Source organism: Podarcis tiliguerta (genome assembly GCF_965153285.1).
Source record: "Podarcis tiliguerta genome assembly, chromosome: 1".
Taxonomy (NCBI): Eukaryota; Metazoa; Chordata; class Lepidosauria; order Squamata; family Lacertidae; genus Podarcis; species Podarcis tiliguerta.
In genome coordinates this window covers 128,150,719-128,178,357 of record NC_139534.1, presented here as the reverse complement: position 1 = coordinate 128,178,357, position 27,639 = coordinate 128,150,719, and the positions used below count along the sequence as shown (strand labels likewise).

Genomic DNA, 27,639 nt, shown 5'->3' with positions numbered 1-27,639 from the left:
CCAAATCTGACTGGTTATTTGGAGCTGTGAGTACTAAAATTCACTACACAATCTCTGATCAGGATCACCCACTTGTCTAACCAAAAAAAAGGGGGGGGGACACATCAGGCAGAAAGAATATTTAGCCACCACAGCAAAAAGAAAAAAAGAAAATGGAGCCAAATTGGACTGGGGGAAAGGCAGGCATTCACCCCACCTTCCAGTTTTCTCTGCCATGAATATTGCTAGAATTTCTCCTCTTCCCCACCCAAAAAACAACAACCCCACAACCAAATCTGAGAATATTCAGTATAGTCTGGATAACTGAAATTCAGAAACTGGATTTCTGGTCGAAGAAGGCAAGGTGCATGGTCTAGTTATCTCCTGCTTGGACTACTGCAACACCCTCTATGTGGGGTTACCTTTGAAGGATACCCGGAAACTGCAATTAATCCAGAATGCGGCAGCTAGACTGGTGACTGGGAGTGGCCGCCGGGACCACATAACACCGGTTCTGAGAGATCTGCATTGGCTCCCAGTACGTTTCCAAGCAAAATTCAAAGTGTTGGTGCTGACCTTTAAAGCCCTAAACGGCCTCAGTCCTGTGTACCTGAAGGAGCGTCTCCACCCCCATCGTTCAGCCTGGACATGGAGGTCCAGCTCCGAGGGCCTTCTGGCAGTTCCCTCACTGCGAGAAGCAAAGCTACAGGGAACCAGACAGAGGGCCTTCTTGGTAGTGGCGCCCGCCCTGTGGAACACCCTCCCATCAGATGTGAAGGAAATAAGCAGCTATCCTATCTTTAAAAGACAACTGAAGGCAGCCCTGTTCAGGGAAGTTTTTAATATTTAATGCTGTACTGTTTTTAACACTTGATTGGGAGCCGTCCAGAGTGGCTGGGGAAACACAGCCAGATGGGCGGGGTATAAATAAAAAAATTATAATTATTATTATAAAGGTGATTTTTATCCTAGGATACTAAAATCTAGGACTCTTGATTGCAGTGTAAGGAACGGGGAACTGAGAGCGACTCATGCACTCCAGAACAAAAACGGCCCATGAACTGTAGAGTCCTCCTGTGAGATGATACTTTCAGAATGAAAATGAAGGTTTGACAAAATGGAGGTTCCTCCTCTTCACATTCCTCTAGGAGACACATGGCAGGAAGACCTTATAAAAGCAGGGCACCCCCCCCCCCAATGAGGAGGACACCGCAGTTAATAAATCAACAACACCCTCTTAGCTTAATTTATAGTTCATGCAAGTAGTTCCCTCCGGTGTCTTTTTGTGTGTGCGCTGTGTTTTTTCTTTTCTCTGACACACAAACAGAGCAAAAATTTAGTTGTGGATTCCATTCTTTCTGCTTGCAATAAGGTTACATCGCATTGAGGATTTCCCTGTGCTGCGTTTACTGTTCCAATTAATCTCTGTTGCTTGTTTTGGGGGAGTTTTTACTTCCGCCTTATGAGGAATAGAAATGGGGGTTTGAAGAGGGGGGGGAGCTTCCCGCGACCCATGGTTCCTCGAGGGGACGCATGTGACAGGAAGGCACTATAAAAGCAGCCCCCCTCCAATAACTAAGACATCATTAATAAATCAATGGCAGGGGAGATGGATCACTGAGTCGTTTGGGTCACACATGAAAGACAAACCCATCAAGCACTCGCTCAGCGCATTAACACATAAGGCCCCTGGATCAGTCGGGCTAATGGACAGCATAATGAAGCCCCGAGACCGATTAAAGCATAAATCAATTTCTAAAATGGATTTGGTCCCCCCCCCCACCTTGAAATGTCAGGAGCCAGACACACACGGTTCCTTTGCAAGCCTCTCCGGCAGCTGCTCCACGTCAGAGCCGCTGATCTCTTCCTGCCATAAGCGGGAGGGTTTGTGTGTCGTAAAACACACACATGCAGGGAATCGATCGTTGCACCTGAACCAGCTACAGGCGCCAAACACTCCCTAATCAATACAAGCAATTCATGCTCGACTGAAAGATGTGCACCAGCCAGCGGCTCAGCGGCCAGGAAGAGCTCAAAATGTGCCGTGTTCAATATCGGCAAGGATCGTTCCAGTTGTGCCTTGTTACACAGCAGCAGGGTTGAGTACTCCATGCGGGCAAAGAGGAAAACTTGGCTCAGAATCCCAATTGCTATTTCCTAAAAGCCACTTCCGCCCTGCAGAGGAGGCGTCACGCCCCCTCCCCACGCGATTGGGGGAATCCCCAGCCGTGTCACTCCCTGGCCAGCCAATCGGCTGGCTCTGAGGGCGTGGCCTGCCCTATTTAAGGCAGGCGCGGCAGAGGATCTCCTTCTTTTGTCGCCTACCAGCTGTTCTGCCTCCCCCCCTCCCTCCCATAAGGTTTTCGTTCCTTGACCTTGCTATGGACCTTGGTTGGTTGGCGTTGAGGGGCCTGGTAGGAATTTTCCCACTTGGCAAATTGGCACCAGCCACTTGGTTTTCGCCTACCTCGTAGCAAATCGTCACAACTTTCTTGGTATTAGCGGTTAGGCATTGGTATTGTTCTGTAGATGGAAGAGGGGAGGTAGCGCCATCACCTGCCCCACATATTGAAGGGTAGTCCAGTAAAGGATTCCGGGGGGCGTGGCCCTGTCCGAAGCCTATGGAGGTGAGGGCCTAAGGCACGCCCCCTATCAGTGACCCCGGGGGAGTGCCTAGTTGATGTGCATCAGCAGGGCTCCCCCTGCTGGCGTTAACCCTTCCCGGCCTCTCAGACAGACAGACAGACTGAAACCAGATATAGTCAGTTAGGACCAATGCCTAAGCCAGGGGTCTGCAACCTTTAAGACAAAAAGAGCCACTTGGACCCGTTTCCAAAGAAAAAAAAACTGGGAGCCGCAAAACTCGTCATTATAAAAATAACTTTTTTGTCACTTTTTTATTATTTCTTTGTTTGACCCCTCAGAATTACTCCTCCTCCTCATAGGAATAAATGTTAAATTAACAAGTTACCTTTGTGTGTGTGTGTTCTTCACTCCCCTTCAAAACAGTGACCAGCGTACATGCCCCCTTTCAATGCAGTGACCAGCGTACATGCCCCTTACAATGTAGCAGGCGGGCGGGAAGGTGACGTCGGGACGGTGCGTGACTAACGCATGCACTGCCCCCATGCGATGTCACAGCCAGTACAGCGCCCGCCACAGTGGGGAGTGTCGGGGCGCACAATGCACCTCCTCCCCTCGCTAGTATCCGCCCCGGAGCCGCGGCAAAGGTGTAAAAGAGCCACATGGGGCTCCGGAGCCACGGGTTGCAGACCCCTGGCCTAAGCCAATACCGCTCATCACCTGTAACCAATAAAGTTGTGGCCTTATTTAGCCCATTAACCTAAATAATTGTGTCATGTGTCTTTATTTCTACTGGGGGAGCCGCGGGAACTTGCCACACAATGTTTCTCAGCGGCCATAGGCCTCCCTCTCTCCGTAGCGCACGAGAAACAAAACTCTCAGGAGCCGAATGCACTTTCTTGGCATACCACGGGGGCAGATTTCACAACCAGTGTGATGAACGTGGCAAACTCATGCTTCCAGATCAGGGCCAGATGCGGACAGCTGCACCCCCTCGCTTAAAATTCCCCACAATGCACTGGAGTAAGTTGGCGGGGAAATTAAAAGGGTGGCTCACGCCACCTCAAGGCCCAAGACCCCGCTGAGACCATGGGACCCTGATAGTTACTATTGCTGTTGATGAACTGATCACCTTCTGTGATGGATAGATGGACTCTGGGCCAGCCTCCTGGTGACCCAGCAACCAATCGGAGATGGTTCGAACACCAGCCAATCAGGAGGAGCTGGCAATTCAAAAATTCAGAACTGGCAGTTAAACTGCCAGTCGGGGATCAGGGAGGGTTTGGGAAAGCACCTACATAGGAATCTGGATAGAGAGGGACCTGTTTTGTTATTTTATTTATTTATATTTATTAAATTTCTATAGCATCTGCACCAAACCCTGAAGTGACTAAAAACGTCATAAAAAGGGGCAGAATGGGGATGGGGCTGGATGGGGTGTTTGCAGGCTTTTTCAATGGTGTTTCAAATATGTGATTTCATGGATGGTGTGGTGCCACAGAGCGTAACCCCCATGTAAATACATAACACAATAAGAAACGAAACAATCACACACAGAGAAATTTTTAAGAGCCAAAGCTTGTTTAATTAGTCAAAGGCCTGGGAGAAGAGGAGCATTTTCACCTGGCACCTAAAGATATGCAAGGAAGGCACCAGGCAAGCCTCTCTGGGGAGAACATTCCACAAATGGAGAGCCACCACAGAAAAGTCCCTGTTCTCATGTTGCTGTCCTCTGGACCTCCCGTGGAGGGGGGCACACAAGGAAGGGCCTTGTGAGAAATTAGGGGTTAGCTAGGCAGGGCAACCTGGTTTAATTCCCTGAGGGGAAAGAAAAAATCCCAGAAGAAGCTGCGAGAGTGTTGCTGATATAGTAATACTAATAACCGTTCTATTAGTATCCACAGACTAGGTTTCAAATTAGAGTACTCAATAAGGTTTTAAAGCTCTGTGTAGAGAGCATTTGCCTGAAACTAAGCATTGTGCCTCACTTGAATAACTATCGAGCTTAAAAACCTCACTGAGTGTAAAGAAATAAAAAGTCTAGTTTTGTTCCAGATGTGCCTCCTCATTAAAACGAACCTCTGCTTGGGGGGAATAAGCAGCCAAAAAGCATCCTTCACACAAGTAAAACACTTGGCTGTGGTATAATAAAGAAAAACACTACCACAGAAAACTGAAACAGACCTCTCTAGTGTTGCTAACAGGGAGAGCTGTATTTTTTTTAAAAAAACCCAGAAAAACGGTCAAGTTACCCAGTTCTCATTCTGAGGGAGTGATGGAGTTTGTCACGCCTTCCAAACCTCAAGGCAATGTACAAAATATAATAAAAACAGCTTTAAAAAACAGGTTAAACAAACAGAGCACAACTTAAAAAAAGAAATAAATTACCAAGTAGACACCCATGGTAAAAACTCGTTCACCCACCATTTGGAAAGGCTTGCCAGAACAAAAATATCTGGAAATTAAAGATAGTGGGTGCCAGTTTGGAAAGGGGCGATAACAAATGGATCCAGCAAATAAATATGATGGCGGCATTCTGTTCAGCAGCTTTTGAAAGGTTCAAAACAATTTGGGCATGGTGCTTACAAGCATGCTGTTTAGCAGGGTCAGGGCAGAGAGAAAAACGAGAGAGATCCTGTTCCCTTTGGATTTCCTAGCCTGAATCCTGCAGTATCCTACAACCTTCCAGGTGCCACACTCCATTTTAGGGGAAGCTGCCAATGTTTTCTAATACTGGAAATGGGGTCTGCTGCCTGCCACCCTCCCTTCCCTTGAAGACAGGCTGCTGCAGACATGCCTGTTTGGGCTGAGATTACCTGTTTGTGAGTTATATTAATCGCTGGAGCAAAAACTAATTATTTGGTTCGCTTGCGATGTCTTTCCCGTAGAGGCTAAGGCTTAGACAATTACTTCATGGAATCCAAGGGCCTTGAACTACAGGGGAGCGAGGGAGGGAGGAAAATGGAAGTTGCTCTCTTGCAACATTGCTTCATGTTATTTTATACGTATATTTTTGCACACGCACCTATGAGCCACAATAGTATTTTCACTGTGCAGTGCTGGGGTGAACTATAGGCGACGGACTGCCATTTCCCCACAAATCCCCTACTAAACTCTGAGAGATAAATTCATCGACTCGTGTGACCAAATTCAAAGTGCTGGCTATGACCTTTAAGGCACTACTCGGCTTAGGAGCAGGGCTGCTGAAAGGCCCCCACTGCTCACATAAGCCACTTTATTAGGATCACATATGGGGCTCCCCTTGTCAGTTCCAAACCCCTGCTCAGTTGAGACTAAGGATGTGCAAATCTGTCAATTTTGGTTTCTCTCCATTTCTCATTTTCCCAGTCGTAAATTCACGTTTGCACATTTCTGCAGCAATTTACAATTTTATTTTATTTTTTCAAAAGCAAAACCTCATGAAAATCAGGCAGCCTTTGAGAGCAAATGTCTCCTAATTACACACATCTTGGTACACAGTTTTGATTGATATGCACATCTTTCCAAAACAATTTGCTATAATGTAATGCATGTTGCATGTCTTTTTCATGACCGAGCGGACTTTTGTGCAAACTTATGTGCCTTTATTGGTTGGAGAGAGGCATTGCAAAATTCAGAGAAAAATCACAAATTGAAATGTGGAGAACTGAACAGAAACGGAGAGAAACCAAAATTGGGACAGACTCATCCTAGTTGAGTGGTATCGAAATTTTAACAATTCAATGAACTATGCCAAGGATTGAACCCATAGCTTCTGCATGCTCTATAACTGAACTACTAGGAGACAAGTGATGCGTAATCATGTCTCCCAGTAGCTCTATTTCATAGATACAGTGGTACCTCTGGTTATGTACTTAATTCGTTCTGGAGGTCTGTTCTTAACCTGAAGCACCACTTTAGCTAATGAGGCCTCCTGCTGCTGCTGCGCCGCCGCTGCACGATTTCTGTTCTTATCCTGAAGCATAGTTCTTAACCTGAAGCACTATTTCTCGGTTAGTGCAGTGTGTAACCTGAAGCGTATGTAACCCGAGGTACCACTGTACTTTTCTTTTTTTTAAGAAATCACAATTGGCTTGAAAAATTCTCACAGATTAACAACGTGGACCTAGGCAGGCAGGTATAAATTGCAGTGACCTCACCACGTCTCAGTAAGCACATTGGCAGGTAAAGCAAACCAATCGTTCTGGTGGTCACTGTTTAAGGTCATTTTAATTCAGGGATAGCAGGCCCTGCTTGGCTTGGGGAGAACAATTGATGGGTAGGGACGTAATTCCCCAAGCCAGCCTGTCAGAGCCTTTGTCAAGAGCTGGCCTTTCTTGCCCTCCCCTCCAAATCAGCACTCATCTCTGAACGGCAAGGCTTAAAACCAATCACTTTCCAACAACAGGAGATGCAGCTAATCAAACAGGGCAGGCGATGAAAGGAAGACGAAGGATGCTGACATAAATAAAAGTTTGAGGATAGAATCATAGAAGCATGGAACTGTAGAGCTGGAACCGACCCCAAGGGCTATAGTTCAACTCCCTGCAATGCTGGAATCTCAACTAAAGCATCCATGACAGATGGCCACCCAACCTCTGCTTAAAAACCTCCAAGGAAGGAGAGTCCACAACCTCCTGCGAGAGGCGGATCCACTGTCAAACAGCTGTTACTGTCAGAAAGTTCTTCCTGATGTTTAGTCAGAATCTCCTTTCTTATAGTTTGAAGTAACTGGTTCAAGTCCTACCCTCCAGAGCAGGAGAAAACAAGCTTGCTCCAAGTTCCATGTGACGGTCCTTGAGATATTTGAAGATGGCTCTCATATCTCCTCTCAGCCTCCACTTTTCCAGGCTAAACATACCCAGCTCCTTCAACCATTCCTCATAAGTCTTGGTTTCCAGACCACTGACCATCTTGGTTGCCCTCCTCTGTACATGGTTCCAGCTTGTCAGCATCTTCTTCCTTGGCTATTTCCAAAGATTAGCAATAGGTAGACATGAAACCACCTTATCCTGGAGGTTAGACCATTTGTCTACCCAGACCAGTGCATATTTGTGTGTGTGTGTGTGTGTGTGTGTGTGTGTGTAACTACTTTTTAAAAAGAAAGAAAAAGAAAGAAAAGATAAAAGCCCAGGATTTACAGGATATTGGGGTTTGGTTTTTTTTATTTCCTAAGTGACCCCAATTAATTAACAACCCGGCAACAATTCCACTGCCATATGTAGCAGCACTTTGATGATAAGATCTACAACAGCTCAGGCTAGAAAGTCAATCGCTTATCAAATGTTCTAATCAACGTGAACATGCCGAGATCACTGGCAAGGTCACGTCTACAGCGATTTTCATCTGTCCTCAGCTACTCCCTCAGTCGATACTCTGAACATGTTAATTAACACACACACACACCCCATTGTAACATATCCTACCTTTGGACCAACAGCCTGGATGGCTCAGTTGGTTAGAATTTGGTGCTGATAATACCAAGGTTGCAGGTTTTATCCCCGTATGGGACAGCTGAGTATTCCTGCATCACATGGGGTTGGAGTAGATTATCCTCAAGCTTCCTTTGATGATTCTACGATGTTTCAAAACTTTCCTTCGAAACACAAACTTGATTGATGTTCTTTGTCCGTCACAGAAATGACCCAAGGTTTTTGTAAGCACATTCCTTGAATTAAATTGGCTGGAATCACTGCCACAAAGTCACAGTTCTTTCCATAGGACTAAGGGCAGGGAAATATATTTGTGGTCTGCTCTTCCTCCAAAAGTACACAGGGCCATCTCGTTTTAGAGTCACAAATCAACCTGGCATAGCCAGTATGAAGTGGGAGTCCATGCTGGAGGTGGCAACGGTCACTGGGTTAGATTGATAGCCTTGTCCCGTGGACAGATGCCCATGGGAAGCCCACAAACAGGACCAGAGAGCCATAGACCTCTCCCCACTTGCAGTTCCTAGCAAATGGCATTCAGGGGCATACAACCTCCAATAGCCATCATGACTAGTAGCCACTGATACCTGCCAGGAACTGGCTGCCCACTGAGAAGTCAATAGGAGTATAGCATCTAGATCAAGGGAAGTAATAGTGCCACTGTATTCTGCTCTGGTCAGACCTCACCTGGAGTACTGTGTCCAGTTCTGGGCACCACAGTTCAAGAAGGACACAAACTGGAACGTGTCCAGAGGAGGGCAACCAAAATGGTCAAAGGCCTGGAAACGATGCCTTATGAGGAACGGCTAAGGGAGCTGGGCATGTTTAGCCTGGAGAAGAGGAGGTTAAGGGGTGATATGATAGCCATGTTCAAATATATAAAAGGATGTCACATAGAGGAGGGAGAAAGGTTGTTTTCTGCTGCTCCAGAGAAGCAGACACGGAGCAATGGATCCAAACTACAAGAAAGAAGATTCCACCTAAACATTAGGAAGAACTTCCTGACAGTAAGAGCTGTTCGACAGTGGAATTTGCTGCCAAGGAGTGTGGTGGAGTCTCCTTCTTTGGAGGTCTTTAAGCAGAGGCTTGACAACCATATGTCAGGAGTGCTCTGATGGTGGTTTCCTGCTTGGCAGGGGGTTGGACTCGATGGCCCTTGTGGTCTCTTCCAACTCTATGATTCTATGATTCTATGAAGTGGTGGCTTGATTCTGTGGAGTGGGACCAGAAGCATTTTTGTTAGGTATTGTAGGAAATGACCTGCCAAGGAAAATAAAGAACTTATTCATGTATGCGACAACGGCGGCAGCAAGAGTCTTAATAGCACAAGGATGGAAGAATGAGGAAATCCCGACAAAAGAACAGTGGCAAGAGAAATTGATGGATTATGCAGAACTGGCGAAATTGACGTACAAACTGCGAGACAAGGACAAGGGTGACTTTAAAGAAGAATGGGAACCTTTTACAAATTACTTATAAAATCAACAAAATGAAGTGGACTCCTTGGCAGGTTTTGAATAAACATACACAAATTTATTGTTAATATAATAGACAGATAATTTAAGGATCTTTACAATTTTACAATATGCAGAAAATAACATGTGTTGAAAAATCAGAGAGAGGAGGTGAGGGAAGTCTTGAGGAGAGGGAGGGAGGGTCTTTCTTGGGGAGGGGGAGGGGGGAAATGGGGGGATGAAGGTGATGTGTTTTGATAATTTGTTATGTTGAAATTCTTAATAAAAATTATTTTTTAAAAAAAAAAAGATTCTGTGGAGTGGGCACCGGGAGAAGAGGGGTTGGAGACTTGACTTGGAAGAAGGAATCAGTGAACTGGGAAAACAGCTGAGAGAAGAGGACAGGATCACACTTCAAAACGACCTTGACAGATTAGAGAACTGGGCCAAAACAAACAAGATGAATTTTAACAGGGAGAAATGTAAAGTATTGCACTTGGGCAAAAAAAAAATGAGAGGCACAAATACAAGATGGGTGACACCTGGCTTGAGAGCAGTACATGTGAAAAGGATCTAGGAGTCTTGGTTGACCACAAACTTGACATGAGCCAACAGTGTGATGCGGCAGCTAAAAAAGCCAATGCAATTCTGGGCTGCATCAATAGGAGTATAGCATCTAGATCAAGGGAAGTAATAGTGCCACTGTATTCTGCTCTGGTCAGACCTCACCTGGAGTACTGTGTCCAGTTCTGGGCACCACAGTTCAAGAAGGACACTGACAAACTGGAACGTGTCCAGAGGAGGACAACCAAAATGGTCAAAGGCCTGGAAACGATGCCTTATGAGGAACGGCTAAGGGAGCTGGGCATGTTTAGCCTGGAGAAGAGGAGGTTATGGGGTGATATGATAGCCATGTTCAAATATATAAAAGGACGTCACATAGAGGAGGGAGAAAGGTTGTTTTCTGCTGCTCCAGAGAAGCGGACACGGAGCAATGGATCCAAACTACAAGAAAGAAGATTACACCTAAACATTAGGAAGAACTTCCTGACAGTAAGAGCTGTTCGACAGTGGAATTTGCTGCCAAGGAGTGTGGTGGAGTCTCCTTCTTTGGAGGTCTTTAAGCAGAGGCTTGACAACCATATGTCAGGAGTGATGGTGTTTCCTGCTTGGCAGGGGGTTGGACTCGATGGCCCTTGCGGTCTCTTCCAACTCTATGATTCTATGATTCTAAGAGATTCAGAGGCAGGAAGAGCTGCAGGACTGGAGAGGGAAGAATAGGTGCAGGAGGAGGGAGGGAGAGGTCAGGCTGGGGTAGAGTCAAGGGCTTCCACAGCTCCTCGTCCTGCCCCCATTGTCTCCCGGGACCAGGAGAGGACTGAAGAGAGAGGAGCAGAAGCAGGGTGCACGGGGGCATAGTCTTTGCCTGCTTGTGCGCAGCTTGGGTGGGGGAGATACATAAGCCAAGTTTGGAGGAGGGGCCTCACTGTTGCAGCAATTGCTTCGTTGGGTGTACACCTAGGAGTAGCTGAGAGATGTGGATCTGATGGACATGCCTTTTGCTAACTTGCAAGTATACATTTGACAATAGTCAGTTCCTCATTCTGAACAGCAATAATAAAGAGAGTAAAACCATTCCAAGTGGAACCTAACTGTATAATTTCAGCAAAAGCGGTGGATCCCACAAAACAAAACACCTTAGCTGTCAAAGCCAAGGACAAAGAGGTGAATCTTCAGTGAAAGCTGTACACCGAAGTTGCTAGAGCTCACACATGTGATGGTGACACAAGTAGGTGAGATCAGGAATGGAGAAACTGTGGCCCTCCAGATCTTGTTGGAGACCAACTCCCATCAGCCTCAGCAAGCATGGCCAATGGTCAGGGATGATAGGGAATTGTGGGGTGGGAGCCACGGTTTCTCCCCACCCCCCTGGATTAGATAATCTTATGCTTCTAAGCATAAGACATCACCTTGCCAACAAAGGTCCATATAGTAAAAGCTATGGTTTTCCCAGTAGTGATGTATGGAAGTGAGAGCTGGACCATAAAGAAGGCTGATCGCCGAAGAATGGATGCTTTTGAATTATGGTGCTGGAGGAGACTCTTGAGAGTCCCATGGACTGCAAGAAGATCAAACCTATCCATTCTGAAGGAAATCAGCCCTGAGTGCTCACTGGAAGGACAGATTCTGAAGCTGAGGCTCCAATACTTTGGCCACCTCATGAGAAGAGAAAACTCCCTGGAAAAGACCCTGATGTTGGGAAAGATGGAGAGCACAAGGAGAAGGGGACAACAGAGGACAAGATGGTTGGACAGTGTTCTCGAAGCTACCAGCATGAGTTTGACCAAACTGCAGGAGGCAGTGGAAGACAGGAGTGCCTGGCGTGTTCTGGTCCATGGGGTCATGAAGAGTTGGACACGACTAAACGACTAAACAACAACATGCTTCTAAGGCCGTACTCTGTCATGCCACATATTCTACATCTTTCAGGTGAGGGAAAGTACAAACAGTTCTCACATCTGCCGCACTTGAAAAGAACAATGTGTGCAACTTGGCCTCCGGCTGGATTAGCCCAAAGTAAACAACCTTTGTGATGTGGTCCAGAGACCACTTAAGGCTCATAAACTGCCTCTGCCTCACTGACGTCTGCAGAAGCGAACACACTGAAGCCCCGCTGTACCACCTTCATTGGCTTGCAGATCACTGCCTAGAAGCTCCCAAATCACACAAATCTATCCCAAATGCCTCCGAGTCCATTTTGCATTCCTCTTGCCTTGGTTTTACTGCAGAAAATATTTATATCGGGCATAAAAAATAGTGAAGCGGTAGCGATAAGGGGGCGGGTGGGGGGGAGCAGCTATTAAACATAGAAGCACAGCATCCTTCAGTTTCCTGCATGAGTAATTTTTATGTTTTCATAAGCGGGTTTCTCCTCCAAGGGAGGAGGAGGAGGAAAAAGAGGATGACAGAAACATGAGGTTTGCACCAGGCTACAGAAGAACTTCCTGGTAGACAGCGCTGGGTGCAAAAATAAGGGCTTGGTCCAAGCTACTGACAATTTTTCACAAGGCTTGTTTGTTTTGTATAATTATCCAAAGTCCCTGGAAGGAATAATGGAATCATAGAGTTATCTTAAAAAGTAGAGACATCACCTTGCCAAACAAAGGGTCCGTATAGTAAAAATCTATAGTTTTCCCAGTAGTGATGCATGGAAGTGAGAGCTGGACCATAAAGAAGGCTGATCACCGAAGAATTGATGCTTTTGAATTATGGTGCTGGAGGAGACTCTTGAGAGTCCCATGGACTGCAAGAAGATCCAACCTCTCCATTCTGAAGGAAAATCAGCCCTGAGTGCTCACTGGAAGGACAGATCCTGAAGCTGAGGCTCCAAGACATTGGCCACCTCATGAGAAGAGAAGACTCCCCTGGGGAAAGACCCTGATGTTGGGAAAAGATGGAGGTCACAAGGAGAAGGGGACGACAGAGGATGAGATTGCTGGGACAGTGTTTCTCGAAGGTACCAGCATGAGTTTTGACCAAAACTGTGGGAGGCAGTGGAAGACAGAAGTGCCCTGGCGTGCTCTGGGTCCATGGGAGTCCACGAAGAGTTGGACACGACTAAACAACTAAACAACAACAACAACAACAACAACAGAGTTGTAGAGTTGGGAGTTGTAGAGTTGGAAGGGACCCTGAGGGGCTTCTAGTCCAACCTCCTTCATTGCAAGCACCTCAAGGAAGAGAAATGCTTTTGTTTGGTGACTAAAGATATCAAGGTGCCAGGTGAGCTTCCATGGGGAGGGCACGCCACAAACGGGGAGCCACTGCAGAAAAGGCCTGTTCTTGTGCCGGACCTTCTGGGCCGCTCGTGGAGGAGGTACATGAAGGGGAGCCTCTGGTGATGATTGCAGGGTCTGTATAGGTTCGTATTGCAGAACTACAATTCCCATCACCTGCAGTAAGCATGGCCAATAGCCAAGAATGATGGGAGGTGTGTTTCAACAACCTCTGGACGACCAAAGCTTCCACACACCTGTTCTACTTGGATACAGCCCAATACAAATATCCTTAAGACTATCTTGCAGATATTTCATCACTTACCTTATTTGCAACGCTTTCCCAAGTAGGAGCTTAGTCTGCCTTTGTCCTCTTCCACTCAGCTGGGGTTCGTGTCTCTTTTTGCTTCCAGTGCATTTGGAAACCCATGTGCCACTTCTAACATGGGACACCATTTGCAGCACTCCCTGTGTGGAGTGTGCATGTGTTGAAGTGCAAGAAATATGAAAGTTATTTATATATTTTAAGAAGACCCATGACATCAATGCATGTTGTTGTTGTTGTTGATGATGATGATGATGTTCATGTGGCTCTATCCACTGTTGTCCCTCCCCATCCCAAGGCAGCCAGATATATTTTCTGGGTGCATATCACATATGCACAGACACTGTGCAAGGCGAAGGACTCTTGCTGCCCATTTGGAGATTCCTGTGCTTTTGATTTATTGTGCCAATTGCTTAGGAGACGTTGTCTCCTCTCTGGCCAGAGTGAATACTGACAGCTTAATTTATCACACATGCTGTTTGGTAGTCCAGTGCTTTATATAAGCTGCTAAGCAAAGATCTGACCAGTTTAACAAACTGATTACTTTCGCCTCATCCAGCACATTGATAACTAATTTTTCTTTGGTAAGAACTGGAGACACAAAGTCAAGAATACTTCTAATGGAAGAGCTGCCCTAGGTTTTGTCTAAATGGAATTGGCCCTATAAGAGGATGCTGAAAACAGAATTGATCTATTATTGCTATTGGTGACTGCCATACATTGCAACAAAAGGGCAGCAATGGGATCAGTCGAAACTAAGTGTAGCTTCTCTATTAGAGCTTAATTAGAATAGTAGATTTGGACTTTATCCAGGGAGATTTAGCTCAATGCATGGCTGGGTATTCAGTGCATTGAAAAAAGAACTAGCCAGAATGGCCAAATGTCAGAAATGAAAGTTCAAGTCCAACAACACCTGGAAGGCAACAGGTGAGCCAACCTTGTTTTAAAATAAATAAGTAGCTGCTGTTGAAGTATTGCAAGAAGATTGGATCTGGGAGAAGGTTAAAGGGGCCACAGTAGACCTCACTGAATTCGTCATCATGTCCTGTTCCTCCAGGAACATATCCCCATGCTGTCAATATGTTTGAATGATGAGCCCTTTGTGGATCTGACGGGCAAGCTACCATGCTATATTATTATTGATATTATTTATATTACTTGCATTAAAAACAACTAAGAACCAACAAAAACCCTAAAAACACAGCTATACAATTAAAAGGGAGGACTAACAAATCCCACCCCATTAAAAGAGGCCAAAATGTCACCCTTTGAACAAAAGGCCAAAAGGCTGGGGAAAGAGAAAATCTTTGACTGGTGCTTAAACATAAAGAGGGCGGTGGGCACATCTCACCCTTGAGATCACTAGCCAATCCCACCACGGGAAGTTGCAGAATTTCTAAATCAACAGGTAGCATGCATGCAAAAATTAAGAGTTCTATCACGCATTTCTGGATAGAATCTACTAGTTTTCTTGGACTAGTGATTCTCCCCCCCCCCACCAATACCCCACCTTTTTGAAAATATTATGCCACTTGGGTACCAAAATGTCTCAGGCAACCCTGATGGAAGATGCAGCCCAAGGGCCCTGGGCATCCCACCCCAGTCAAAAGATTTGCATAAGTTTTTGAATTTTTTTGAGGCAGGGGTTGGATGGCTGCACCTGCTCTGTGTAGGGTTTGGGGGGTAGATTGATGGAGAAAGGACAGCTCTTCACATGCCTATGAAAGCTTCAAGCAAAAGAACGTGTGAGATGATCTGCGTGTGCTTGTAGTGTGCAAAAAGGAGGACAGCAAGCATTTTCTCAAGATGAACAAGCTGGTCTTGTTTTAGTAGCTCCACTTTTCACATTTACTCAGTTTTTTTTAAAGCACTCCAATGACTTTTTTGGGGGCTTCCAATAAAGACCTAATGCTATTTCTGCAGCGGGGTCCCTGTCTCCAGGGTATGAGAGCCACCCAATAAGCATGGAAGGGCAACTTTTTAGCCACTGTGCATCCCAAAGCTAAGCATTTAGAAACACTGAAAACAGAATGTGCTTCAGTTCCAAGAGACCGGTGTGCAAGTTCTGTTATATGCCATGGAACTTAGAGGAAAACACTCCTGAAGTGACTCCGAAAGAATATATTGCAGCACTCCAAATCACTTGCCCACGTACGTGCACAGAAAAAGAGTACATCTAGCAAAAAGGCAACGAACAGAGATCAGCATCCATCATTGCAGCGCATCCCTCATTACTATCTAATTATAGTATTAGCGTATAAGATTAGCAGGGCTGTGGCTATCATTAAGGGACCCTGCACTCCTGAATTTGCACATTATCAGGATTATCAAAAAGGATAGGGCTGACCACAGCTCAGAAGCTCCTTACCACCCAAAATCACGCCAAGTACGCTGACTTAGTCATTTCTCAAATGCCAGTGCTGTGGAGGTGGTGTTCCTTGAACGCCAGGCTCTGAAAGCTCAGTTATTTTAGGATAAAGCTTTGTTGTCTCATCATCGGGATGAGGCAGCCAGCCACCCGTAGCTTCCCAGACAAGTCGTACGCTGCCTAAAGCCTGAGAGATGCTGCAAGCCATATGGTCCTTGGGAAAGCTCATGGCTGTTGGAACCGGGTTAACTCCTTCCATGCAGAGACCTTGCCCTTCACGGTCCAGTTGATAACCTGGCAATCTTTGCGTGGCCAGCTGGTGCAAGGCTGTGTGGCAGGTGTCTGCACCACAGGTGATAATTGAGAGCCAATCTATATGCATATGTACAAGAGGCCTGACATGTAATATGGCAAAACACATTCCCTGAAAATCAAAGCAGCAGAAGCTCTAGGGTCTACAAGCAGCTATTTGTGCATGCCCATTAACATGTAGATAATGAACATAATCTTCAAGAGGCCTCTTTTTAGCCTATATTTAATGACAAGGGTCCACCAAACCTCATGAATCACTCACCCCTGTCCGATCATGTACTGAGAAAACCCGCCTTCCACCTGGCCTTTATATCCAGAAAGCAAAGCAAGTGAGCATTATTTTAAGGCTTCCATATACTGTAAATTCCATCCTGCTCTAAGATATTGAAAACAGATAATGCAACAACAGCACAACACATGCACCTTAAGATTCTAGTCTGTTTTATCTCCATCCCTTTCTGTATAATAAGGCTGGAGTTAGCCTATGAGAGCCAGTGTGGTGTAGTGGTTAAGAGCGGTAGTCTCGTAATCTGGGGAACCGGGTTCGCTTCCCCGCTCCTCCACATGCAGCTGCTGGGTGACCTTGGGCCAGTCACACTTCTTTGAAGTCTCTCAGCCCCACTCACCTCACATAGTGTTTGTTGTGGGGGAGGAAGGGAAAGGAGAATGTTAGCCACTTTGAGACTCCTTCAGGTAGTGATAAAGCGGGCTATCAAATCCAAACTATTCTTCTTCTTCTTTTTTGTTTTTGGTTTCCCCAAGCTCAGGTAGGTAGCTGTGTTGGTTTGACGCAGTCAAAATAAATAAAAAAACTGTCCAGTAGTACCTTAAAGACCAACTAAGTTTGTTCTGAAGACAGGAGTGCCTGGCATGCTCTGGTCCATGGGGTCACGAAGAGTCGGACACGACTAAACAACAACAACCAGCAAGTTTGTTCTGGGTATAAGCTTTCGTGTGCCAGCACACTTCTTCAGATACACTGTGTATGCACACAAAAGCTTATAGCCAGAACAAACTTAGTTGGTCTCCGAGGTGCTACTGCACAATTATTTATTTATTTTATTTATTCCCCAAGCTCAGTTGGTTAGAGCATGGTGCTGATTAACACCAAGGTTGCAGGTTCGATCCCTGTATGGGACAGCTGCATAGTCCTGCATAGCAGGGGACTGGCCTAGATGATCCTTAGGGTCCCTTCCGACACTACAATTCTGTGATATAAAATCACACAATACCTACCTGGATATTGAACCTGACGCCTTCTGCATGCAAAGCAGGTGCTCTGGCCCATCACTCTCCCTTCCTTAAAATGCACCAATTCCCCATGGGGCTGAGCATTAAAGGGCTAAGCCGGGGATAGACTCCTACATGTGGAGGGCCACAGGTTTCCTAACCTCCATTAGCCCTGCCCCATGAGCCATATTGGCTGGGGCTGATGGAAGCTGGGAGTCCAAGAACATCAAAAGAGCATGCGTCAGGTTCTCCATAGACCAGACGTTCATCATTTCAGTACACCTGTACCTTCCCTTTGCTCACCTGGCCCACTGACATCCGCTACTCCACTCCACACCCTTTTAAACTGCACCCTCACCCCAGCTTCCCCATGCAGAAGGGTGCTTTGTTTTTGCTGCCGCTTTGCTTGCTGTTCTCGCAGGGCTGCAGAAATTAAAGCAGCGAAGCGAGCCAGTATAATAATTTCTCCCCGTGTTCCCGTTTGATCTCTTTGGGGTATTATTGAGCATTTTACATAATAATCCTATTAATAGAAGTGATAGGCAGCTTAACGCAGTGTGAGGTCACCCGCACTAGAAGAGTGAGACTGGTATTAGTTAATCACCAGAAGAGAGAAAATGAGGACTTTGATCAGAGAAAGAGATTTGCCACACTCTAAAAGCTCCTACCTGATCAAGCCAGGAATATTTCATAGGAGGGGAGCCAAGAGAAACAGAATATAGGCTATTGTGAGAGATTCAGAGCAAGTTGCCGTTGTAACAGTGATGGCAGCCAAGGCAGATTGATTCTGTGTGTGAAGTTGACAGAGCAGTCGAGAGTTGGAAGGAACTTCAAAGGTCCTTTTCATAAGCATTGGATATGAGGCAGACTTGAGTATCTTCAGAATCTTTGTATTTTCCACCCCTATATTTTTTTAAACCCACAAAGTTTCTAGTCCTTAGGGTTTTTTTTATACCAACTTGGTGGGGAGGGGGGAGGGAATAGACTGCAAGTCTTGAAAACCAAGAAGCTCGGAAACTGAATACCTTCCAGAGTTAGCTCAGTTGGTTAGACCATGGAGCTGATTAACTCCAAGGTTGCAGGTTTGATCCCTGCATTGGCCAGCTGCATATTCCTGCATTGTAGGGGGTTGGGCTAGATGATCCTCAGGGTCCCTTCCAAATCTATGATTCTATAAGCCAGAAGAGGGTGTAGCTGCAGTAGCCATAAAGCTGTGTGTTTCATTCACATCTCATAATTGGGCTTCTTGGAACAGAATGTCAACATTCAAGTTTTGCTAAAATTGGCAAATACCACTGATATGGTATCTAAGAACCTGTCAGAGGCCTCGTGCCTTATTTTCCAAAGCCCAGTGTCTCACTTACATGGCTTTGGAAAGGCAGCTTGAAGGCTGGGGGTGGGGAGTCAAGTTTTGGTCTTGCTTCTCCTTTGCAACTAGGTAGTGTGCGGCTCACAGATTCTGTGTCATAGAATCATAGAATCATAGAGTTGGAAGAGACCACAAGGGCCATCGAGTCCAACCCCCTGCCAAGCAGGAAACACCATCAGAGCACTCCTGACATATGGTTGCCAAGCCTCTGCTTAAAGACCTCCAAAGAAGGAGACTCCACCACACTCCTTGGCAGCAAATTCCACTGTCGAACAGCTCTTACTGTCAGGAGGTTCTTCCTAATGTTTAGGTGGAATCTTCTTTCTTGTAGTTTGGATCCATTGCTCCGTGTCCGCTTCTCTGGAGCAGCAGAAAACAACCTTTCTCCCTCCTCTATGTGACATCCTTTTGTATATTTGAACATGGCTATCATATCACCCCTTAACCTCCTCTTCTCCAGGCTAAACATGCCCAGCTCCCTTAGCCGTTCCTCATAAGGCATCGTTTCCAGGCCTTTGACCATTTTGGTTGCCAAAGGCCTGAAAACGATGTACTCTTACAGCTCACTTGGTATGAAAAGTTGGGACGCCCTGTCCTAGACGATCTGCCCGCCCTGCATCCCTTTCTACTTGTATGTGTTAAGTTCTTGAAATAAAAAGAAAAGCTCTGAGCTGAGAATTGGTGGAAGCTGTGTCCAAGCTGCTGTGCTAAGTTTTCAGGAAGAATTGTCAGAAAAGTGGATTTCCTTAAGCCCTGGATTCCTCCCTCCCCACCTCTCCTGCTGAATCTTTCTCCTTCCACATTTTCCATTCCTCATCATCCAGCCATCCCCTTTCAATCTCCTTACATGAAGACAGGGAACAGCTAGCAACAAAGCTGCACCAATATATATTGCCAGTGGCCTGGTTCACACATTATGCTAAGCCATGGTTTGACCATGAGTTGCCCCGCAGACGATAAAAACAAACCATGGCTTGTTTCTGTATTGTTTAGCTTGTTTTCTAACTGCTCTTACCTACTGCCTTTGTAGCTTGGTAAGCATTATGGGTGCAGTGGCCAAAAAACACACCCTTAAGGAAGGATGCTGTGTTCACACGTTAACACCAGCCATACTTAAAGCAAACAAAGTTTTGTAAAACAAGATACCATGGTTTCAGATAACGTTAAACAGATCAATAGCTAAGTGGCTGGGCAGGGTTTAATAAAGTATGGCTTAGTGTTGTTTTTTAACTAGGCCAACAGAGGCAGCCCAAGGATGGCATATATTCTGGGAACTCATCTGACGTAAGGCTTCCTCTTTTGCACAAGAAGAAAGTTAACAATGCAGTGTGTCACGACACCTAATTCCCATGAGACTGGATTTGTCCAAATTATGCCACACAGACTTCAGTTTTACATTAAACTTTCCGGACGACTCTATTCCTCATTTGACCAAGATTTGACTGCTAGTATTTCTGGGTGTTTGTAAATGTGTGCACTTGTAGGGGTAATTGCTACCCAACTGACACCCAGCTAGCAAAGACCTGATCAGCCCCTCCCACCTGGTTACCGCAGCAGGACTTAGCACTTAGCCACAGGGAGTTGAACTGCAGCCAAGTGGTTCCCAAATGGAAGAGGCAGTTAGAGACAGACCGCATTAGCCTTCTTGCTCCTTGGATTGGCCCAACGCTCAATTTTCACCATATTAACTATAGTCTAGAGTAGCTTTCATTTTTGTTTTCCTTTGAAATCTTATGCCAAAATACCTAAATTTGTGTCATTCAAATATTGTTCCCAGCATTTTAAATGAATTAGGGTCCACTAAAGAGGTCCGTCCATCCATGATCTAGTAAGAGGGCGTTCTCACTTGCTCTTTCACTCTCACACAAATATTTATTCAACTGGTCACACAATGCGGCGCTGCCTCTAAGCATTATTCACAAAGCAAACACTGAATTCCTCTGACAGCTCTGAAGAGTGAAAAAGAATCAAAAGGAGTCCGGTGGTAATACTCGAATACCTTTTATTCCCCCCCTCCTGTAAAATGGCTTGTACTTCCAAAACGTACAACAGTTAAATTGTGTTAATATCCATTCACATTGATGTATATAAAAGGCCAGCTTTCACAAACATAACTCAGAACGTTCAACAGCTGGTAACACTTTTGAAGTAAACATTGCCATTAGCCCCATTCCCAGTGGGCTCATGGGAATGAGATGCAGTTCTGAAATTTGGGCTTGGGTTTTTGTTTTGTTTTTAAGAAATGTGTTTAGAGCATAGCAAAAATATACTTTTACTTGTTGGATCATGCTACAATTTTATCCAGGTGCCGAGTTCACAAGGAGAATGTCAAAAAGTCATGTGTGCCTTGAAATGCGTTTGCAGAGGGCTTGCTGCTGAAATCTCTCTCAGATACATGGCAAACTACCATAGGAGTCTCAGGAAAATCCATAGCTCATTGGCAAAGGCATGGCTTTGCAGGCAAACAGTCTCAGATTCCGTCCCTGGCACCTTCGTTGAAAGAACCTTGAAGATCAGGCTGGGCAGGGGGCATCAGAGGGGAGAGCCACTGCTTGTTCAACAGTGCTCAGCAGGTATCTGGAAACTTACGTCAGAGGCTGTGTGCTATGGTCTGAAACAAGACTGAAATGGTATTGCCATTGTTGGGCAAGAGATGTGACAAAATAAAATAAAATAAATGCTTTTCACGACTTCTGGGTGACCATCTCAGCCCTCAGTCACCTCCTGTTTATGGCTCTGAGCAGATCAAGTACTTTGATCCCTTTTCTTTCTCTGAAATAGGCTTTTCTGACAAAGTTAAACACCACCACCATTCTGGTCAAGAAACAGCACAGGTTGGCTAGGTGAAAATCCCAAATTACTCAGATTCCACAACTACCCACTGCCCTGCTTTGCTCTTCCTTCCAGATTGCCCTTCAAACAATTATCACGTGCATTTTCTGTGCCAGCAAGATCAACAGCTATCAAAAACTAGAAAGTGCTCTAAACAACACAAAGTCTTGGGGCAAATTACCTGTTAATTTATCGCGGCATAAGTTTTCATGGGCTCATCAAGCCTGACAAAGTGTGTTTGAGTCTCTGAAAGCTGATGCCACAATAAATTTGATATTCTTTAAGGTGCCACAAGACTCCTTCCTTGCTTTGCTGCAAAGCAACCACCTCTCTCTAAACAATGAATGCTCTTTTGTTCCCCCAAGCAAGCTTCTCAGTGAAGCCAAGGAGAAATTTGCATAAGCAACTTGGGATCGATAGGAATTTTTGGGGTTTTTTTGCTTATTTTAAAGGGAAATGGTTTGCTGATCTCTGCAGGAGAAAGTTACACCTCAAGAACAATTTAGGACTGTTCACTAAATTTTTAAGGGACCAAAGTTGCTGCTGGGCTCAAATTATTTTCCAGAGTCGTTTGGATCATGGGGTTGATATGACTGGTTAAGGCATGCCCATTTAAAATCAAATTTGGGGCAAAAAGGAGAGCAGGGGCTGGAAGAGTAAGTTATTATGGATTTTCTAAATTAGGCTATTCTCTAAAAACAGGTGCACCAAAAAGGGTTATCTGGAACTGGAGAGCCAACCTCCATGGAACGTGTAGCCATCATAAATCAATCTTAGGCAATATGATAGTTCAAAATGAACTTCCTCTCTACAGACGTTAACTGCTCCTGTACTTTCTACCTAGAAATAGTGAGAAAGACATACAAGCATCAGCAGGAAAAGACCTTTAGAGTTGGAGTTTAGCCAAAGCTTGTTTGGAAGCAGCTAAACAAGAACAGTTCAGTGGGGAAAAAACCAGATTTCATATTGTTATGATGCTTTTGGAGACAGATGCACACAACATAGGTAAAACTATCGTTTACTAAACCAGTCAATGTCTTACAACATGAAGGTATGAAAGCTTTCAATGGCAAAAAATTGTGAAGTCTACCTATGCCCTACACGCCAGCAGTATCACTCACTTGTGTTAGCCACAATGAGACGTTGTTCAACAAAATCTGGATTGTTTCAGAGAGAACTTAACTCCTCTGACTTCAGTATTTCTCGTGCTAATCAGCATTGGAGCATGGGTCCGGATTCAATGTGCTCTCAAACACTGACAATCATGGCAACACAACAGAGATCTTATACACTAGTTTTGCCATTCATGGTAAAGTCTGGGATAATCTAAACTTCAACTAGGAAGTATAGGAACTATGAGAAGAGCGAAAAGCAATGCAATTTGGACAACTCTTTGGATATACAGAACACCAGAAAACTTTATGGAAATGAGCATGCCAGAGAAGTCAGTGCTTCAGAGCTACTGAACACAGCCTGAGCATTATGGAAACCTGGGAAATCTTCCAACTGTTCCAACATCATTCTCTTTCTCACAAAAATGCAATGAAAACAGGGGTGAATCCAACACTTTTGACATTAATGTTACAGTAAATCAGTTCCTCTTGATTCTCAAAGCAGCCCACCAGCAATCTACACACTAGGTGGACCTGTCACTGTGCGAACCTAGGTCACAAAAAAGGATTCAGAATCACAGGTTGGACTGTCCAATGGATCCTTCTTGAAAGAGTCTGGAGTAGCTTCAATGTAATCCACAACTGAAGTGGGAACAATCTCTAGGTATACATTCACACATGGAAGGAAACCCAATTGTGGGAATATTCTACACCTGAGCAGGGCCTGAGTCATCGCTACTGTGTTTTTCTGCCCTTGAAGTTGGCAAGCAAGGCAGATTTCAAAACTCTGATTTTATGATATTTTGCCAGTCGGCAAAAGGCCTCTTGATAACAGAGCCTGGAGAGCAGCAGACAGAATAAAGGAGGGGTCTGAGGCACCTATGATAAAAGATCAGGGTTGGGTTGCAAACCTTACAAACTGTGACACAAAAACAGGGTTATCGTCAGAATTTGAGCTACACATTTGTCTTGAGGAATATCAAAGGTGAGGAGCACTCATTTTAAAAAGGCACTAGGACAAAGTGTTTATAAAACAATTGGCCCTATTTCCCAACCTACTGAGTGGGGCAGGCAAGCTACGGAGTATGGCATTTGACAGAAAATGCAGCAGAGTGAGTGAAACCTTTCCAAACAAAAGAAATTGGTGCATCAACTTAAAATGCTGAACTTTTTTTATACAGCAAAATTGTATTAAACAGCAGCAGATAAAAACAACATGCCCCATCACCCAGTGGGCAATGAACATCTGAAAAGGTTTAAAAGGTTAACTATAAAACAATATTACATCCAAAATATGAACAGGCCAGTTCAAGTATATACACAATATATTAAAATCATATAAATTATATATTTATACAAAGGGCACACACATAGCAAGGGGTTGCTGTGAATTTAACAAAATGGAGATCCAAACTGCCAGAATCACTTCAGATGTGCAATTAATTTTTCCCTGTGGGTTCTTTTTTCATGTCAACATTGAAGAACAAATACCTCTGATACCACAAGTACGGTGGTGGGGGGGGGATGGAGAAGCATAAAAATACCCCAAGCAGATGAAAATGCGAATATGGTAAGGGCATTATAGTACATGAAATCCCAGTCAGTTCACAATGAGCACTGAATTGCCTCTTTTCCCACAACTCCACCCACCCACTTCAAACCAGGAATTTCAAACCACATAGGGGATGAATTAATTCTGGGTATTTAATAGTAACATTTGGTGTTTCTCTGAATCTCAAAATAGAGAAAAGGAGGGTGGGGAGGACAGATGGCAAACTGAAAAGTTAATAAACTGTGTTAAACTATTGCAGGATGTTTGCACATTGGACAGCATCGTAGAAGGAAGCTCAGCAAAACAGCTTATTTTTAATTACTGATTTCAAAATAGCTACCAAATATTTAACCATCTGTAGGAGGATTCTTGGTGACTCGCATGCTTAAGACTCAAAGAGTGTCCCAAACCAGCCATCACATCACGGCCAGCGTGTCTTACGTTTTGCAAGAGAGCAGACCAAAACCTTCTTGCTGACGTAGCAAAGCAGCCACTTAAATAACTAGATTTATAACAAGTCAGTTTGCTCACAGGGCCAAGACATGCAAGGGGAAACGATATCAAGTGGCAATAAAGCCCAAAAGGCAGAATTAGAAACGGACAGAAAACTGTGAACATGGCGAATGTAACTGCATATATGTAAAAAGTAACACAAATTGCATCAGATGCAAAGCTGAAAAGGGCTGATATCATATTGTGCCTTACCATCCCTGGGTTTTCATGAAAGCTGTTTTCATGTTATCGCAAAATCCTGTGTTCCCACATTGGTGAAGGAGCCAGTTTTCATTGGCTTCAACCCCTGGTGCTGCAGCAAGACCAGAAAATGATGGAGCCATGTAGACAAGACCAGCCTTGGTGGGAAGGGCATGCACAACACGGCACAGCCATAGAACAAAGTCATTCAAACACACAGTAAGGGCATAGGATGAAGCCATAGAAAAGTGGCTCTTGCAACACTATGACAATGTATGAAGGGGCTCAAGGTTGGTCACAATTTAGCTTAATGTTGGTGCGAAATCTATAAAACACAGGGCAGGATGGTAGTACAGTGGCTGTCAGAGAGTTGTGCTGCCTCAGGAAAGTCAGAAGCAAACTAATCTTTTTGCACATAAAAAAAGTGACCTAACACATCTGTTGGACCAGATAACCCGTATCTTAAATCTTCCCACATTATGTTTCACGTAAATACAGGAAGAACATGCAAGGGTAACTTCTGTGTCAAAAAGACATTAATATGCGAAGTGACAGCGATCTCCAAATTTCAAGTAATTTTGAGTATTTTTTCTTTCTTTTTGGACAGCTGCATTACACCACACTGCAGAATTCCATAATATTTTTGTGCTATTGTTTATGAAGCCAACCTTTCGTGTTCACGGCCTGTTTAATGCATGTATCTAGTGAACATTCACCCAGGTTTGCTCACACATTCAGTACATCCTCTTTGAGAATGAACTATTCAAGTTAATTATATTGCAAATTAAAGAGAGAGAGAAAGAGAGAGAGAGAAAAGGACAGACAAATTACATTCTGTATGCTCCTTTTAGCTTGAAAAAATATGTGTCTTAAAGGCTTGTCAAAGTTTAGAAGAAAAGCATTTCTGTTAAAAAATCCAAGATTAAAAAATCATTAAGACATTGGTATCTTTTTTTTTTCTTCTTCTGATCAAGGGTACTAAGAAAAAAATATTACAAATATACTACAATTTTACCAAGAAGATGTCATCATGAACATCTTCTGTTGAGCATGCAATGCCACTGATATCTGTTTGGTTCCAGGTATCAGTGTATCACCACACTCCACATTACTCCCAGCTGGTTCCCCCCCCCCCGCCCCTGAAAAGCCCTCATTAATAACAATCCTATAAAAAGGTAAAATCTAGAGTTAGTGGCAAATTCTTTATCTTCACAGTAAATTGTTAACCATGTGAGCTTTTCCGTGGTCATCTGTAAAATGGTGTCGTCAGTCAATTGGACCCTGAAAAATAAGTTTGACACAGTTCTGATCTCCGGACAGCTGGGTAGCGCAGAAAGGGCAGGCAGCATGGAACGCATGAGTACCGTGTGGCAGTGGGATCTGGGACCAGTATTTGGCAGACTTCTCCGAGCACACATGCCCACAAGGGGTGAAAGCATATGTTGGCGGACCAGCATCAACATAAAAGCCTGCCTCGCACCCGAGCCAGAGAGGCACATAGGGACCAACGGTTCTGCACATAGGACACTCACGCTCGTTGGCTTCTGTGTCGCTACGGTGCCCCCAGTTGTGATAGCCATGGACGTGGCCACAGCTGAGGTAAGCCCAGGGCTGTTTCTCTTCCACCACTTCCTTGCGGTTGATGCTGGGAAAGGCCAGCGTGTTCAGCCCCACGGGGCACTGGGGTCTCGCTGCATTGATCTCTTGCCGTAGAGCCTCTATGTGTTTCTGAGTCGGTGTATGAAATAAGCCATCTGCTGTTCTCCACAGGAGTGTGGCTCCACACAGATCAATGAGAGAACCATCTTGCAAGACGTTGGTTTCATTTTCCACCTAAAAGGGCAGACGGAGATGGAGAACGGTTTGACAGCTAATTCATTCTGAAGCGAAGTGACCCCCACCCCCACGCAATGCACACACACACCCCTTTTCTGTCAGCCTCTTGTACATCCAATGTAGCGTTCAGCTTCCTTCTGTTCTCCTACATGGATTTGATGTAGAAATGTTGATGCAACAGCCCCTCCTCTACAGCAAGCTGCTACAGATTAAACAAAAAAAAGCAAATCCAAATTCCTTTCTGTCCTGGTATCTCCATTTCCTCCTCAACTGTTGTTGTCTTGCTTACTGCTAAATTAGGCAAAAGTAATGGAACTTACAATGCACATGTCACTCAATGTGTCATGTAAACTGATGTAACTGCATAAACAAGAGTAATATCTTTTGACAGATCCTGCAGGATAGCCATGATATTATGTTGTTGTGGCAAGGGTCTTGTGGCCTCTTATAAGTCTAAACACATTTACTGTAACAAAGCCCACTTTGTCAGAGGCATGACATGGCAAGTTGGCAAGAGTACAGTGGTACCTCGGGTTAAGAATTTAATTCGTTCTGGAGGTCCGTTTTTAACCTGAAACTGTTCTTAACCTGAGGTACCACTTTAGCTAATGGGGCCTCCTGCTGCCGCCGTGCCACTGCCATGCGATTTCTGTTCTCATCCTGAAGCAAAGTTCTTAACCCGAGGTACTATTTCTGGGTTAGCGGAGTCTGTAACCTGAAGCGTCTGTAACCTGAAGCATCTGTAACCTGAGATATCACTATATATGCATGCACAGTGAATCTGGCCACAATTGTACACACTGTGGCCAA

The 27,639-nt window shown here is 44.8% G+C and overlaps 1 protein-coding gene and 1 long non-coding RNA gene across 3 annotated transcripts in view; one reads left to right on the top strand and one right to left on the bottom strand.

Annotated features, from left to right (window-relative positions):
- The first annotated feature begins 6,624 nt into the window (after positions 1-6,624).
- Positions 6,625-21,482, top strand: LOC310678089. The gene is made up of 2 exons (XR_014511609.1): positions 6,625-6,726; positions 20,039-21,482. It is a non-coding gene; the product is annotated as an uncharacterized lncRNA (long non-coding RNA).
- PELI2 (pellino E3 ubiquitin protein ligase family member 2) overlaps positions 20,790-27,639 on the bottom strand; it is a 76,286-nt gene continuing 69,436 nt past the window's right edge. For both annotated transcript variants that reach the window (XM_083438581.1, XM_083438580.1), the window contains one exon: positions 20,790-26,826. In XM_083438581.1, coding sequence (XP_083294707.1) covers positions 26,260-26,826 — 567 coding nt within the window. In that variant the 3' untranslated portion in view covers positions 20,790-26,259. The remainder of the gene's footprint in view (positions 26,827-27,639) is intronic.